Here is a 17475-nt window from a genome sequence, read left to right as displayed (position 1 = left end):
ATGTAATTAAATAAGCATGACCCTGCAGTCTTTGTCGTGAATGCTTCCTGTTTTATAATTGTGATGATCTGAGAGATGTAATTAAGGGGTTCTTAATTTTACATAATTGGTGGTACTCCAGGTACAGCAATTTAGACACAACTTACAATACTCTAAAAACTTACGGGTTAAATATATCTGTATTTGGAGGAACATTGTGGGGATATGCTTTTTGAAAATTGTAATAACTTCTGTTTCTGCTCTTCAAGGTTTTCGGATGTCATCCTGGCAACAATTTTGGCTACCAAGTCAGATATGTGTGGCAAAAAGTTTGAACTGAAGATTGATAATGTTCGCTTTGTTGGCCATCCCACGTTGCTTCAGCATGCCCTCGGACAGGTACGGTACAAGGTCCACTCTGGGGACCTGCCTTCTTTACAAACTGCCTGGCTTAGTTAGGAAGCTTAGAATTCAAAATGTGCGTGTTGGCTTTTGATCCTGTTTTTACTTCCTGATGCTCAAAGCTGTCTTTTACTTACTTCCAAATAAATACAGTGAGCGGCAAACTGAGGGAGCTGTGTCAGTAATTCACAGAAACCCCCTTCTGGTTACTGTAGAAAAGCAGTGTGGGTAAAGAGAAGTAATACTAAGCAGTCCAGCTCAAAAAGCTGTTTCTCACTGTGTTAGTTATTGCAAGGTAGCTTTTTAGCACCTCTAATTAGTATGGCAGTTAAAAACCCACCCAAAACCTTCACAAATGCTAGAAGCCACGCCAGCCTTGTTTGGGTTTTAATTCTTGCTGGGGCTGAAGATGATTCACAAGGCTCAGCTGGAATAGGTAGGATGTTGAAAGAGGTCTAAAATTTTCTTGTGGACAAAGTGAGGCTGCTGTTTGCATTGAGATCTTGCTCCGTGGCCTGTGTTTTAGCTGCTTGGAATGAAAGCAGTTGCCACCTAGGCTACGGAAGAGGTCCTGCTTAAATCTAGGAAAGAATTTACATGCTTCTGTGTGCAAAATATTCCCTGTCACATTCCTTCTTCCTGATAGACTGTAAGAATGATCTAGGCTTTGGTAGTTTCTGAATCTGACACTGATCTCTGTCACTGAACTGCTTTGGTCTCATTTTTCATGAAATATTACTAAGTCGTTCATTTTTTCAGGAAAAAAACCTGCTTGCCAATTCTATCATTCTTTCTATCTATAATTAGAGGTGCAAACAGATTGTGGGCAACTGCTGCTTGATATTTAGAGGACCAGACTGCTTTAATCCAAGCGTGGAGCTGGCCTCAAGCATCAAAAGATGCTAGTGTTCCACTTTTGAAACTCAGTCATGAGTCTACGAGAAATAAGACAGAGGATCACCAGGAGACAGGGCTGGAGACAGGCACACCTACAGGCCCAGGGCCGAGCTTAATATGGGGCTCCTGGGTCATGGGCTAGGGTTTGTGTGGGGAGACCCAACTGGGGCTGGTCAGGGCCATTAAGACCTTTTGGTGCCCTCAGGGCACTGACAGCGGTGGCCTGTTCTCTCACAGTATCAGATTCCTTTATTTTGCTAATCTCGTCCAAAAGGCACAACTTCCTAAATGTGGTGTAAATGAGGTTGAAAATTTGTATTTGCATTTTTTCACCACATACTATTATACATTCTCTCCACTTCCCAGTCAGTTTTATCCTAATTGCATGAAATGTCTCTTCATTTTCCATTTGTCTAAATAAAATTGCATCTGGGTAAATAAACAAAGTTATAAAGTGCTGTAAACACTTTTTTGTTACTTCTTGCAGGATCTTCTTTTTGGGTGTGTCTTATCACCCCAGTAGGCACCCCAGAACTTTCTAGTGTCCAGAATCTTCTAGACGTGGCAGCCATCTCTGCTAGGTCATTTGAGTCTAAATCTGGGACCCTTTTGCAGTTAGGAGGAAGCTGGATGGAGCTCCTTTCCCATGGAGCAAAGGCAGTGACTGGAGTAACCTGACAGTCTCTGGTTTGGGTTTCTTCAGAGTTCATACTGCAGTAAGTTAATCCACGGGACAGCTCAGCAAATTCTTACTCAGATGAGATTCAGGAGTTACAAGAGCACAAATATTTAATCCTGTATGCCAGACCACCTTTTATGTAGCAATATTCTGAATTCTTCAAATTCTTTCAGCATTTTCTTTTCCAGCTTAGTCTTTTCTTCTTTTTTCTGGACAAGAGGTGATATGAAATCTAGCCTGTATCCCAATTGATGTTAATGGTGGTAGTTTCTTTGATTTTAAGGAAGGAACAGGATCAGTCCCTACCCTTGGAAATGCTTTTGAGTCTTTATTGAAGTTCACAAGACATCCTGGAACCTGTAACTCCAGAACAAATAAACACAATAAATCGGCTTTACCACCCTCCCATCGCTGCCTTTTTGATAGAACTTCACTTACACTTTAGAAAAAACAAAAGTATGTATTGCTTCTTTTAGTTTCTCTAATTTTTAAGACTACTGAGTGAAAGCATTCAGATTTCGGAGTTCACTGCTGAGCAGTTCGTTGCCGATGCTTGGGACCTGTCAGGAAGGGTGGATGCAGCTCTGCTTTTGCCAGCTTCTCTGCATTTGTCCCATCTCAGATGCTGCATTAGCTACGTATGCACATATGTTGGGTAGAGACCGAATACTAGGTTAGCAGGGTATTTGGCCTGGCAGGTTATAGCTGTTTTCACTTGGGATTGGACGGGTGTTCAGCAGGGAGCTTCGGGGGTGGCAGGAATGTCCTCTGGATTTTGTGCTCCATCTTGTGGCGACGCTTGCTTGATTCAGCGTTGTTAGTCTCAGATGTGCAAATTCAACTTGCTTGTCTTGGCTTCCACTGTTCGTCCCCACCAGAAAGTCTGTACCTGTGTTAGGGATGAAGCTCTCTGCTGCAGAAAGAATAGGGGGGCCTGGAGAATGTGTTTGAAATCCTGCAGGAAGGGAAAATCAAACCTCTTATTTTAGTACTGCAGTTCTAGAGCATATTTTTTCTGATAAAAGCAACAGTTTGTAACATGACGCAAACCAAATGGGGATTTTAGGAAAGGAAGGAATAGGTGTGGCCTGGGATGAGAAATCCATGGACTTCTCTTTAGTTAACAATATATATGACAATTGTGCTAAGGAATTTAAACCTAGTGTCCCTAATGATGCTAAAATGCAATAGTAAAGACACCTAATAAGACCGCTATCTTAACTGATACTCATTTCCATGGTCATGACCAAAATGCTTTGGTTTAAGTCTTCACAGTTGTTCAGAATAGGCAGTGTTGTAGAGTAATTGTGACACTTTAATAAAAAAAAAAAAATCATAGTTTTATTTTTTACAAGTCAAATTTGATGATATAATTTGTCTGCTTTCTTTTTCTCTTTTCTTAGCAAACTTCTTATTTGACTGAGTTAGGCTTTGCTTTTTGGGGGGGGCTTTTTTTTTCTTTTTTCCCTTTGTTACTGGATCCAACTGACACTAGCCTATGGAATTTTTAAAAAAATGTTTTTCAGGTATCCAAAACTGATCCCTCACCAAAGAGAGAGATGCCCACTATGATTCTCTTCAATGTGGTGTTTGCACTAAGGGTAAGGACTGTCTTCATTCCATCTGACAGTGGGATGTGCTTCAGATACATATGAGAATGCAGTAGGCTCACATTCCAGTAATCTCTTGTAAAACATTCAGTGCCTGATTTCATTGGGATATTTTAATTTGAAACAACAAAACTAAACAATGTCGAATACGACACTGACAAGTGGGAAGTTTTTCAGCCCAGTGGAAAACAAGTACAGTTCTCTTCAGGACATTTTCTAGAGTTTTTGGTTTTAAATACTCAGAGTGTAAAGGCATGCAAGAAACCACTTTGCAAAATAGATATGAACCCAGTTGCAAGTCCTGTATGTGTCTTGTCTTCTGTTATTAGTGCGCTGGTAATCTGCTGTGATTTTTCTAGACCCTGCAATTGAGGCTTATCCAGCTAAGCTGTGCAAGAAGGCCGCCTGGGTCTGACTGCCCTGTGTGTCAGATGTTGCTCTCTGTACGTGACCGCTTTACTCCTGCCCAGGATAGGAGCAAATCCATACAGCTGCACTAGCACATTGCCGAGCCCTTGTGACTCCATGCAGCTCGGACCTTGGTGGTCAGTTCTGCTCCAGAAGCAGAGGCAGCAGGCAGCGTGGACAGTAGCTCATGCTTGGCCAGCCTTAAGAGTCAGGTCCCCACCATGGCCTTGGTCAGCCCAAGCTTGCTCAGTGCAGAGTCATTCAGAAACCTACTCTGGCTCGTAACAGCACTGTTTTGAGCCCTTACTCATGCTGTATGATAGAGACACATGTGCCTTTGCTGAGTGCCTCTAGGCTTTTTTTTATAATTAAATGGACAGTGTTTGAAAGCTGCCTCCTCTTAGCAATGAGATCATTGTCAAGGGAGAGTGCCAGGGAGCAGCGGCTGTAGCATTCTAAATGAGAAGAAGGTACAAGTGAAGAGTAAGTAGGTTTTGATGCTCAGCAAGAACCTGGAGCAAATATGTAGTTTTTGCTTGGAATTCTTTTCAGGCCTACTGTATTGACTAGATGTTGGTAGCTGTGTTAAGGGATCCTGGCTTGGCTAATTAGGTGGTATAAAACCCTAGAAATTTCATTATGTTCAAGCGTTATTTGATTTCTGAGCTCTGGCTTTCTCTTCCCAGCCCAGAGGTTGCATCTGTGGAGCCGCCATATTATTTCTGTGGCATGTACACATATGAAGAAACATTTTAAAAATAAAAGAGGGAGTTGGAATAGCTGTCTTTATGGAAATGGTTGATTTTTTGCTTGACTGGATATAATGTCATGATTTAAAAGCCTCCAGCTCCCTGCTTGTGAAATGACCTTTTTTTTTTTTTTTTTTTCCTTTTAGCACTAGTACTTTCCTTACCACTGGCTTTCCAGTGGTGACTAACATGGACATGGCCACAGTCCAGATGGCTTGTCTTCAGTTGAAGAGCAAGGTTTCACACAAGAGAATTATCCCAGCAATCAGTCTGAATCAAGTGAAATCATTCACTGAGTTCTGCTGGGGATCCTGTGTTTTTGTGCGTTGGGACATTCTTAGGTCAGGAAGTGCTGAATTTGCAATACAGGAGTTGATTTTAGATTTCACACATTAAGAGACATTAGCTTCAAGAATTTTGTTGTTTTGGTGTTTTGGTAAAGCACTATGCTTTGGTTGCAGTTAAGTGTGTGTAGATGCACATGCAAACACAAACATTCATGCACATTGAGTCATGTGGAAGCAGAAGTGTTGAAACCAATGCTCCTTCATTCACAATATTGCAAGAGCTGGTGAAGTGCAATGAAGACTATATCTCGTCCACATTTCTCTAGAATCTAATTTCTAGTGGTTCTCCTGGGAAAACTTGCTTTTTTTGCATTTTGGCACGGTGATGATACTGATGTAATTGTGTGTGTAATGCAGCACTAAATCGTATTTGCCAAATGAGACACTCTTAGTTCATAGAGAGCTGTCAAGTTTCTGGAAGGTGCTGTGCAAGAAGCAAGTGGAAATTTTTTCCTAGCATGGTGTAGTGCACTGCAGAGGGTGGGTGGAGGCATTCTGAGATAAAGATGAGAGTCCATCTGCAGTGGGCAGACAGAGCAGGCAAAGTCCCAAATGCTATAATCAGCACTGATCCTGCTGTGTTTAAGCTTCAGGGTTACCAACGTGTCATGACTTAGCAAGAACAGTGGAGTCCAAAAATGATGACTCATGGTTTGCTAGTTTACATGCCAAGTTATCGCTTGCTAGAACCATAAATTCCTTTAAATGTCTTAACATGAAGCGACTGCTTACTCAGACCGGAGCCACTGAGAGTGTGTGTGTGTGTGTGTGTGTGTGTGTGTGTGTCCCCGCCCCTTGTCAGCTGTACTTACACGATAGATTTTTCTAGTACTTTCATTCTGGGACTTGCAGGAATGCAGTGTTAGTAATAAGCCATATTTGTGAAATGTTTGGGAGTGTAAATCCAAATTCGTTCTGGCTTGGGATCAAATTGTTGATCATGTGCTGGTAATTCTTACCTAGTTACTGTCTTGTCAGTATGTAAGACAAACATCAGTATAGCAACATGGAGTGAATGGGCTATGTTAAAGGCACTGCAGTCCTTATACTCCCAGTGACTTTAACCTGAACATCGTGATATTCTGCCTTTTCAAATAGCTTGACACTTTCTTTTCTCACTGTGTGAAATGGAGTTCTTTTGGTCTCTCTGCTAGCAGAAGGCCTGTTAACAACTGGAAAAAATAAACCAGAGAGGAGTATCATGCTCCAGGTGCTGTGTTCATTTGATGCACATAGACAAGCTTAGAAATCCCTGACTCTTCTCTTTACCTTTGGACATTTCTGAGCTTCTGCTGTGTTGCTGCTAGAGAAAATTCCTTTCTTCTTCCCGTTGCCAAAGAGGCTGACTTTTTGATATCTACTGAAGATAATGATTTTGACTACTTATCCATCACTGTAGTTCCATATGTGTGATTGTGGCTGAACGACCGACCTGTTTCTTTTCTGTGTTGCCTGCAGGCCAATGCAGATCCATCCGTGATAAACTGCTTACACAACCTCTCCCGAAGAATCGCCATAGTCTTGCAGCACGAGGAGCGCCGCTGCCAATACCTGACCAGGGAGGCCAAGCTGATCTTAGCTATTCAGGATGAAGTGTCTGCTATGTCAGAAGGTGAGTGCTGAGCTTAGCTTTGTGCAGGAATATGTTTGTCCAGGAGCACTTCTTTTAGAAAAGTGCTGATTGTGCCTTCTTACTTCTTTTGTGGCTGGGATCAGTATGAACAAGTTTTGGTGCTCCTTAGCATTCTGACAGCCTTTGACAGCTTTTTGCCTCATCCAAGATCACTATCCCTATGCAGACATGTCAGCTTTAGAAGTGAAGTAGCTTGTTTACTTTCCTTGCTAACTCAGTTCAGCGCGATCACTGGAGAACGTGCACTGAACCATCACATCTGGATCTGCCTGTCAGGCCGAGATGGAAGAACTCCTATGTAGCCTGTTTCACCCAACCTAGAGCAAGTTTCCCATGCTTTAATGCTGTGTGCTGAGTCACGAGACTTCTTGTGTGGAAACTTTACTCTTACGTGTTGTTACCATGGCTAGCAAATAGTTACAGAGCACTTTTATAGACTGTACTTCAGAGCAATTTACTATAATAATATGCACTATTTAAGGTGAACTCTGTCTGACAGTGATGCATCATCTTGCTGCAAGCATTAAAAATTAAAGCTAACGTATAAAAACAAAACCACTTAAAATCATCACTTGTCAAATTCACAGTTACATGTGCTTAACTGAGTTGAGGTTTAGGACAAGTTGGCAATAATTCACTATTATTATTTAAACACGTAACTCGAGTTATTGTAAAAGCTTTGAAAGATAATTGTAGATTAAAGAGATAGGGATTCTGTCCCTGAGATACTGGTTGATACCTAGTGGGGGAAGAGGAAACTCTCTTTGCTTTGAAATCAGTTGTTTGCTTTCTTGTTTTGAAATTTTCCATAGCCACAGAAGGGCCACAGTCACCTTTTCATCACATCCTACCCAAGTGCAAACTGGCCAGAGATCTCAAAGAGACATATGACAGGTAAGTGGGATTTTCTTCCAAGCTCATAGTATGCTGCTTCTCACTGAAACCTCTTGGCCTTGTTCCTTAGGATATTATCGACCTCTTCATGCTGTTGACTCATTGGGATTTGGGTTTTAGACCAGGTGGAGCAATGTGAAGGCTAGCTGTCAGGCAGAATGTTTGCAGAATTGCTATCCTATCATTACCTTGGTCTCCCTTTGGATATGTTATGGTTCTTAAAAGTTGGTGACGTCTGCCACAGCTTTAAGAATTATTCTTTTCTTCCTTAGCACAGAGGCACATAATGACAAGTGAATTGTAGAACTGAAAAGTGTCATAATATGAATATCATATCGCTGTAGAAGTGCTCTAAACATGCAGCTAAGAGAAAAATGCTACATCTAGCACTGATGGCAGGTCAGATACTGCCCTGGCTTCATTTGGTTACACTGTGCATGTCTGGACAGTGAATTTGGATTAGGTGGTGAGACTTTCAGCAGAATGGAAAGTGTAACATGCTGTTTCTTGACTGGATTAAAAGTTCTGGCAAGGATTTCAAAGTAATATGGTGTTAGTGTTGAATTTCAGCAGAGGCCGGCACAAACCTCCTCCAGTGTACTTCTGCTCTGACAGCTTGTCAGCGCTGACCCCTCACGCAGAGCAGACACCTCTGTTCAGGATATGCGCTTGGTGAAAGACCTTGACAAAGGAGCACAGAAGGTTTTGGTGGGGGGAAAGATGATGTGCCCCTTGATTAGGGTGTTTGTCAGGGCTCGGGAGAATTACTCTGGAGTTCCTTGATCGACTGCAGAGCACGTTGTATGACATTAGACAAACCCTTTAGCCTCCCTAGATTGCAGTTTGCCTTGTACAAAGGGAATAATTGCAAAGCCCTGTAAGGTAAGGCACTGAGAGCCTAAATAAGTTAATGATTGCAAAGCACATTAGAAAACTTCTAATAAGCTGTTCTTTGTTATGTTCAAGAGCTGTGAATTTCAGCTTGTTTGGAAGGAATGTTGTATATTATTTGATACAACTCGCACAAAACCTGTACTAAAGTTTAAAAGAAGGCACTCTTTATGTAGCCTGTAATTCTAATATTAAACTTCACCTACTACTTACTTTTTTCTGTTCCTCTAGGGCTATGTATTTGTGACTGGGCAAACCCTGATCTTGTTTCCAAACATTATAGCGACACAGTGACATCTTGTGGCATTTAGCTGTGACGGGAGGAACATACAGCCCAAGCTCATGGAGTGTGCTAATGCGACCCTTCCATGACATAAGGAGGAATAGACTGACGACGGAGAAACACACGTTGGTGCTGCCCCCCAGATGTAAAATAAGGCAGTGTCTCTCTCATTTAGGCGTTGTGAGGGGGGAGAAGTGGTGCAAGCTATATTTTGACACTTTTGCATGATGTTGTCATAAGCAAATGTAAGAAATAAGGTGTTGGTAAAAATAGAAAACGTCTGTGCATTTGATTGGAAAGCTCTGTTTGAAGAGTAGTTAACCGTGTCGTTGGCTGGCTGGATAATAAGGTGGTATTCTGCAGTATTTTTCCATTAATGGCTCATATGAGAGAATAGGAAATATGCTTATTACATCTGCAGTCAGATCAGTTGAGAGGGGCTGCAGCACCTTGCCAGGCAGGCATAGGATTTAAATTATTTTTTGGTAAGGTGGAAGAAATGGTCTAGAAATAGGATTTTTATTCTGCAACTCCAAGATGAATTCCTGTGTGGCAGCAGCTCTGGAGTGAAGTCTGTGTGGTCTTGTATGAAATGAGGGTTAATCACAAGTGACATGGGATTGCAGAAGAAGCAAATAGACAAGAATGCATAAAATAAAAGTCTTGTCTGGAAGATAGGAACCAATCCCGCTCAGGATTGTAAAGCCCCTGCTGTCATGAATATTGTATCCAGTTCTGAGCACCACATTTCAAGAAGGATTCGGGCCACCTAGAGAGTGTGGAGGAGTGAGAATGACCTAAGAGGAAAGATCGAAAGATTTGGCCTGTTTCTTTTAGAGGAGAAAAGACTGCTGGGAACGTTAAGTCTTCAAATGCATGCAGTGACAATGTGCTGTTTTAAATTTACAGAGATTTCTGGCATAGCCTTTGGCATAGGGGAACAGCACAGTAAAGTGGAGAGAGCACTTTGAATTGCAGATGGGAACCCAGGTCTCCATTTGAGATTCGCTCAAGCCAGCATTTCCTAGTGTCTGCTGATTTCTGCAATTCCAGTCGAAGGCCTCTTAATTATGACGGTTGCTCCAGAGGTGCTGTCTAGCCCTTGGTTTCCTGTAGATGGTGCTGAGGTATTTCAGGCAAGACCCAACATGTCCCTTAGCAAGTTGGTTTGTACGAAACCACAAGTGTATGAGTCTTTCGGTAGTTCAAAATGTCCCTTGCGTTTTGAATGAAATGCCTGTATTTTATAAGGCAGGAATCAATAGCCAGGTCATCTTGACTGTAACACTGTTGCTGCTATAGTAATGGAGTATTATTAAACTGACAGTTTAGAGGTAATCAACATCTAATTCCTGGCACGTTTTTTGACTCTAATGGAGAAAACTAGAATGTTTCTTTTTGATTAGTTCAGAAAATAGATTTGAGAGTCTTCGTTCATCTTGTCCCCAAACTCCAGCATTGGTGTGGAACAAAAAGCAATGGCTTTAGGACCAAGAAAGTGCAGTTGCCAGTACCTCCAGCACTGACAAATTTACCAGTGTTAAAATGGGTGTCTCTTTTAAGCCAGTGTTCAATTTAGGGAATTAAGACAGCTTTCACCGAGTTTTATCTGCAACTTCAGATAATATGTTAGCTTGATACTAGTTAACTGCCTGTCTGTTTTTAGCAAACTTCTCTTAGCTTTATATTGGAATAAAAGTGAAAGTATGGGAAGGTTTTTGGGGAGGATTGGATTGTTTGTTTCTTCTTTTTAATACACAAAGAGCCTTTATACATTTTTAGCCTAGTGGGATTTGAACTGACTGGTAGATCTAGCCTATCTCAGCAGCTCAGGGAGAAGTGGAATAAGTATATGAGATTTAATGAATTATCAGATGTGATTTGTGTGGCTGTACTGTAAAATGTAAACCAACTACAGTTATTTGATCAAAGGACGGTCAATGTGTCCTTTAGAAGGAAATGTGAAATCATTTCAAAGCTCTAAGAAGTCACAACCTCTAGCAAAAATAGACAAACTCCAAAGCTACAAGCTCACCTCCACCAAACTAGAAAACATATTATTAATTTCTGATATAAACAGGATAGACATAAAATGAGGTGTGTATATGTAAAAATTCATAACACTTTATAAAATATGAGGTGGGATTGTCTTTGTTTTGCTAATAGTTATGAAAAAGAAGGCTGCAGTTCTGTGGGATACTGGCCAACTTTCAGGTTCCCATTTTGGGGCAGTGGCTCAGTCGCTGTGCAGGGCAGAGCAGAATAGAGCAAAAGAGCAGTGATATTCCCAAAAATGTTCCCCAGCTTCCTGCAGCTCTGGAGGTGGTTTCTGTATATTCAGCAGCCTTCAGCTGATCTCACTTCCCGGAATTAGTCCACAATCCTGTGAGCCAGAGTAAATATTTAACAACCACAGCATCCCCTGATAAGGAGGTCCATGGCTTAACTAGTTTCTGTGTTTCTTTCTATTTCTTTTGAACTTTGCTCCTTCTAGTATCATAAGATGTCTCATAGGTCTTATGATGGAGAGACGTTAAACAGCTTTTTCCTATTTACTTCTCCCTGTCTCAATTTTAGACCATGATATGCCCTCTCAGTATCCTAATGCCTCACCATGTATCCCTCAGTATTGCTCATCATGTATTATCTAACCAGAGATTTAAAAAAAAAAAAAAAAATATTGAAACTACGGTTTCATGGGATAAAATGGAATGTCTTTGAGGGTTTCAGAGCCAGTTAGAGTATGGGGAATGAAGCTATTTTTGCCCAGTTACTCTTGAAGTCTGTGGGAAAAAGGAAAAGTTGCAGCAAGGTCTCTGGATACCAGTTAACTGATAGAACAGCAGATGAAATTCAGTATAGATAGATATAAAGTAATGCATGTAAGGCCAAACAACCCTTATATAGTACGTAACTGCTCTGAAAAGAGCTTTTGGAATTACAGCAGATAGTTCAGTGAAAATGTCAACTCTGTGAAAAAGCTCAGGGTGCGGTAACACTGCAAAAAATCCTCATAGAATGTGAAGAGTAGTTAGGAAATGAGCAAAGAACAAAAGAGAGCCTTCTGTAAATTCCTGGTGTACCTACTGCACCTTTGAATCTTTGTGCAATTCTAGGTTTCCTATCAGGGGCTACTTAAACTGTGTCCCTGAGGTTCATGGCGTGCATCGCAGCTGATGTAGTGTGCTCACCTTCCCACAGTCCTGCATCTTCCTGGACTTTTTGCTCCACAATTTTAGTTGGTTAAGAAGAATAAAGAGAATTGGAGCTAGATGACTCCCTGATGCGACTTTGAAAACTTGTCTTCTTGATATTCTCTTCTGTTGCTGGTTTTTGCCGTTCTGCTTCTGCCCCTAAAAGAAGGTGGCTTCTGGGTGTGCTGGTCCCCAGCCAAAGAGCTTGGGGCCAGCTCTTGGAAATTTGTGAGGCTCACAGTAAAAAGCTTGCTAAATAGATGATTTCATGGGGAATCTGTAAAAATGAAGGTAAATGTGGATCCAAACTTCACTTTCTGTGCCTTGACTATATTTCATGTTGCATGAATCTTTGTGTATATTTTGGTGAAATTATTTAACTCTGTTGGCTGGCTAAGGGCAGTTGCATACATTGCTGCTGGGTGATGTAGCTTATTCCTTGACAAATTATTAGAGACTTAAATTATTTTCAGTCCAAGGAGGGGCAGGTGAAGGAGAAATCATGTACATAAAGCCATAATAAAGGCTTGAAGTTGTACAGTTGAATGCAAATGTAGAAGAATGAAATTAAGATCCAGATCAGAACTGAAAAATCTGGTTTTCTTGTTGTCTTTAATTCTAGGCTTTGTTGTATAGTGCACTGTAGACAAAATTATGCTGTGGAGAGTGTAATTATGTAATTAAAGCTTCTGCCTTGGTGCACTTGGACCAACAAATGAAAGGAACCAACTATTTTTTTCTGTTTCCTGAATGTTAAACTATGCAGGGAAAATATCCCTGCAAGTGTTTCATGTTTTCATGTATCTCTGCTTCTTTTCGGTAACCTGTTTTAACAACCCCAGTAGCTTTCAGGTAGTCTCTTAACTCACTTGTCCCGTTCATTTATTGTCATGTTTTCTCTTGTGAGTATTTGGCCCGGTAGATAGTGTGGATAACCACTGCTTCAGAGTGCCCTTTACCTTGATGTATTTTGAGAGAATCCAGCTTTATCTGTCAGTTGGTGTATGTCTGGTGGGATAAGCAGTGTTACTGGAGTTGCAGCATTTAATGCAAGAAAAACGGAGGTGTTTGCTGTGCTTTGCATGTTCCTTCAGGGTTTGGAGCCTCTGATCAGACATGAGGTGGTAGCACCAGAGAGACAGTGGATTCATCCTTTCAGTTCCTTTTAAAAAAAGGAAAACGTATATAGTATCTGCTTCATTTGCAACTTGAAAAATCGATATTTTTCAGAGGTCAGTGCAAGATTTGAGAACAAAACCATGGCCTCTGCTTTTGAAAAGCATTGTCTGCAGTGAGATTTTCCCTAATGAGCCTGATCACGCACGAGGCAGGACGGGATTGTGTTTGCTCTCTCACCACTCTGTTGTGGTTTGGTGAATAGTTATACTGGCAGCCAAAGCTACCCAATGTTTTTGTTTTAAAGCTGAATTTTCAGGTCTCTCTAAACCCTGTATACAACCAGATGAACTTGAAAAAGAGCATGTTAGTTTGTGGCCTACAATTGAATGCTAGGTATAAATGTTTAAATCACCACATAAAGAGTTTCCAAGACATGTATTTGCTCCTGGCCTGTTCCTGGCATGTTTTTAGATCTGTTTTGTGTAGAGGGGAAATTCGTGGGCGTTATCGACACAAAAGTCATATTGCGAGTCTCAACACACTTGAATTTAAAATTCAGGCTGGAATTTTCAGAGTGCAAACTTTGAAATTTTATTTTAGGCCAAAACCAATTCTTTTGGAACAAAGTTTAAAATCAAAGGACGTACTGAGAAATTCAGCTCTCCAGTGTAGACAAGATTAGCTGTTGCTTAAGATTGACTTTGCAGTTTATATGTGTTCCTAACTCAGTATACATGACAAGATGCGGTGGGCCTTGCCTCTTCCTCCCTGCTCAGTCCTGCTGCCTGTAGCAAAGCTGTTTGCAGGCCAGCGTTTCCTGCCTGCGGGCTGGGCAGCGTTGTGCAGGTTTTCAAGGTTGTGCTAGCTTAGCTCCTTACGGTATGTTACCCTTATGGTATCTTTTCCCATTTTCAAGTAAATATAGTTACCTACCTAGGTATATTTCATCTGTTGTCTACATTTACAGACTTCTGTAAAACTACCTGAATGACGTTCATTGCTCTAATCTCCCAGCTTTCTGGGTTTTTTCAGTAAAAAGCGGCTTATAGTTGCTTTCGGGCTGAACACAAGGGTCAGACTTTATCGTCATTCCTGAGATGTTCATCATTTCCACTCCAGTCCTGTTGTCTGAAGTCAGCTTAAAGGCTTAGCTTAGTCCCTGTGGTTTCCTAGAATGAAGAAACCATTTAACAAGCACGTTTGTGATTTCATGTGACAAGCAGGAGCAGGTTTGTAGGAAATAAACAACCTAAGCGGAACCGAAGGAGTCCGTTATTGTGGAAATGTGCTGCTCCTAACACCCCCTGCTCAGTACAGACATCTCCTTTTCTTTTCCTTGCAGAGGAAGATGGAAATTGGAGGTGAAAACATTGTGCCCAATTCATCTTTGCCCTTTTGCAGCTCTGGTCTAGGAAATTTTCCAGTGCCTTGCAGTAGATCTTCAAGAAACTCTTTTAACTTGAGATACTGCTGCAATGTTAAGAGCAGAGGGAGCAGAAGATGAGTGCGGTGAAGTCTTTCAAATCCCCCCAAAGCCTTGTAGGGGATAATGCTCTGTAAGCACAACTTAAGGAAGCCGTTGCAGCTAGGAATCAGCTGGTCCTTGGCCAGTCTGGGGATAGACAGGGTACATTCAGTCTTTTCTTGTCCTGATGCGATTCCTGTGCAGGGGTGAATCTGGACCACTATTTTCATTTGTTATACATGGTAAATGCTTTATATATTTGTTTTCTTCCTTTTTTAGTCTCTGCACAACAGGGGTGGTCCGTTTACATATCAACAACTGGCTGGAAGTGAGTTTCTGCCTGCCTCATAAAATCCATTATGTTGCCACAAACTTCATACCCCCTGAAGCAATTGAGAGAAGCCTGAAATCTATCAGGTAAGAGCAAGCTCTGTCCTTTAGAGTGTGGCTGGTCCTTCCTCCAGTTCCAAGTGTGGTGCCACAAATGTCTGTGCTGGTACAGCTGGGGAGATGACGTGACACTGAGCTGTGGCGGTGGTGGGGGCATGGGCTGAGACAGCACTCCCTGAAGGTGATGCCGTGGTACCGTGATGCTGCTGTATGCGTGGCAGTGTGAAGCCACAGCCTTTGTGTTAACATTAGGTGGTTGTACTGAGGTGATGCTGCAAGAGAGGTCTGCTCTGTTTCCAGTCAGAGGAATTGTGTGTTCATTTAATCTGTTGACCCAGAAGTAATTTTGCTATTAGAAGAAAGAGAACCCAGGCCCCGTGATACCTTATTTCCTGCATTCCATGTTTACAGCTTTTTACCTGCAAAAGTAACTAACTCTTGCTTTCTTCCTTTCTTCTACTCCATTCTGTATTTCAGTAATGCAGATGAGCAGTTTTCAGACTAGTTCTCCAGGCTTAATTGCATGCCAGCACAGTGCAATCTTTTTTTCCTAGTCACTGGGGCATCCAGTTACCATATAACCCTCTATCCCCTTTTTATAGGGAGCATCTTACCTTGTGACATAAAAATAAGCTTATTCTGAACCAACTTACAGCAAAAGGATGATATTAGAAGTTCTTTTTTAGCAGTAGATTGACCCCAGGTATCACAGTCTGGGAATAACTAAGTCTTCAGGAAAAGCTGCAGTTTACTGTGTAAATGTATTCTATTTTTCTGCAGGCCTTACCATGCCTTATTACTTTTAAATGATGAGAAGTCATTGCTTAATGAGCTCCCGTTGGACTGCTCTCCTGCCCTGGTGAGAGTAATTAAAACTACCTCTGCTGTGAAGAATTTGCAGCAACTGGCTCAAGATGCTGACTTGGCATTGCTGCAGGTACGGGGAACTGTCAGCGGCAGCTGAAATTCTTTTAAATCACGAGGTGTTTTCTTTCTGTGTGCCAGTGGGTTTCTGTGGTACACGAGCATGTCAGTTCTCTCGGTGTGAGCAGAGTGCACAGACAAAGCGCGAGCCTTAGAGCGTGGGGAAAGGTTGGAGAAATGAAGGGCAGCGGTGCAGCCACAGTGCTCGACAGTCCTGCAGCCACATCTGAATCACAGATTGCTGTGGGGTGGCAGGGGTGCCTGGAGGTCTCTAGTCCACACCACTGCTCAGAGCAAGTCCATTAAAACAGGCTGCTCAGGAACTTGTCCGTTCAAATTCTGCATTTGACCAGCATCAGAGTGAAAAATTTTCCTCATATCTAATGGGAATTTCCCATCTTCCACCTTGTGTGTGTTGCCTCCTGTCCCGTCCCTGTGCCCCTCTGAGAAGAGGGGCTCTGTCTTCTCTGTGTCTTCCCGTTAGGTAGTTAAAACCAGAACAAATAGTACTCTTGACTTACACCACAGCAGTCTGTCTTGGTTCTGGCACGTTGATGTCTATGTGCAAATGGAGGCACCCAAAATGCAAGTGAAAGCTTACAGCTGTTGTGGCCAAATACGTTGCTTCCCCTGGATCTGCCAAGATCTTTTCTACTAAAGAGCTCTGAAAGCCTGTGCAAACCTACCTCTTGATTCACCTTAGTGCATTGACTTTGCAGAGTCCCAGGAAGAAGCTCTAGTTTAGGCTCGGGCAAAAATTTTGAGCCAATCTCTCCAAGCCAGCAGCTCTTTCTGAATGCCTTTCCAGTACCGACAACCTGAATTGCTCAAGGTGATGTGACGAGCCCTTGAAAAGGGAAGTTTGTGCCAGTGGAGGGAATGAGACGCTGGCGATCACGTGAGACACGAGGCCACTGAGAGACCACTGTGGATGACTGCAGTCATTGTGGCCCTTTGCTTGTCGGGCCTCATGATTATCTTCGATGATATGGGAGAGGGGAGAGCCACTCCATGCTTCTAAGGGTCGATTCAGACTTGGGGACGCGATCTATGCTCTGTGTGACAGGGGAGAAGAACACGGCTTGTCAACTCAGATCGTAGGTCCATGCCTTCTCTTATTCGAAGGGAAAGGTCCTGTTTTGTAATAAAATTTCCAGGTCTGCTTACAGTGGTCTGTGGTGTTACTTGGCATTATATAGCTATGGGATGAACTCTGGAAATTCCCTACTGCTTCTGTAGTTTTGTTCTCCACAAAAAAGCGAAGTTAAATGCATCTAATGATACAGGCTGGATTTTATGTCTCGTAGACGCTATTTATGTGGCTCATCCAGAGCCATTAACAACCACTGACTTGTTTAACACATTAAAATACTTTGTGTAACTCATTACTGAAATATCTCAGTGCATTAAAAAGGCAGTGTTGGTTTCCTTTATGTTTGTGTCATAGTAGAGGCTGATCCTTTTGTTTTATTTTTCATGTATAACACTTAATGCATTTTTTGCATAAACAAGAATAGGTTTTTGGGGCATGAAAAGTAACTAAACTTCTATTGATACAGTTTGAAGAAATTCCTTTAAGGCAGGAAATACTAAGTTGCTTAGAAATGTGAA

General features: G+C 41.9%; 1 protein-coding gene across 8 annotated transcripts in view; it reads left to right on the top strand.

Annotated features, from left to right (window-relative positions):
- Positions 1 to 17475, top strand: part of NPRL3 (NPR3 like, GATOR1 complex subunit) — a 46496-nt gene that overhangs the window by 10432 nt on the left and 18589 nt on the right. For 6 of the 8 annotated variants that reach the window (XM_050906309.1, XM_050906308.1, XM_050906314.1 and 3 more), the window contains 6 exons: positions 249 to 378; positions 3484 to 3558; positions 6530 to 6683; positions 7517 to 7598; positions 14830 to 14967; positions 15721 to 15877. In XM_050906309.1, coding sequence (XP_050762266.1) covers positions 249 to 378; positions 3484 to 3558; positions 6530 to 6683; positions 7517 to 7598; positions 14830 to 14967; positions 15721 to 15877 — 736 coding nt within the window. Of the gene's footprint in view, positions 1 to 248; positions 379 to 2370; positions 2414 to 3483; positions 3559 to 6529; positions 6684 to 7516; positions 7599 to 14829; positions 14968 to 15720; positions 15878 to 17475 lie in introns of those variants that run through there. The other 2 variants (XM_050906313.1, XM_050906310.1) reach the window with 2 other exon arrangements.

Source organism: Gymnogyps californianus, chromosome 15 (genome assembly GCF_018139145.2).
Source record: "Gymnogyps californianus isolate 813 chromosome 15, ASM1813914v2, whole genome shotgun sequence".
NCBI lineage: Eukaryota > Metazoa > Chordata > Aves > Accipitriformes > Cathartidae > Gymnogyps > Gymnogyps californianus.
The sequence above is the reverse complement of the archived record's forward strand: the minus strand, read 5'-3'. Positions and strand labels throughout refer to the sequence as shown.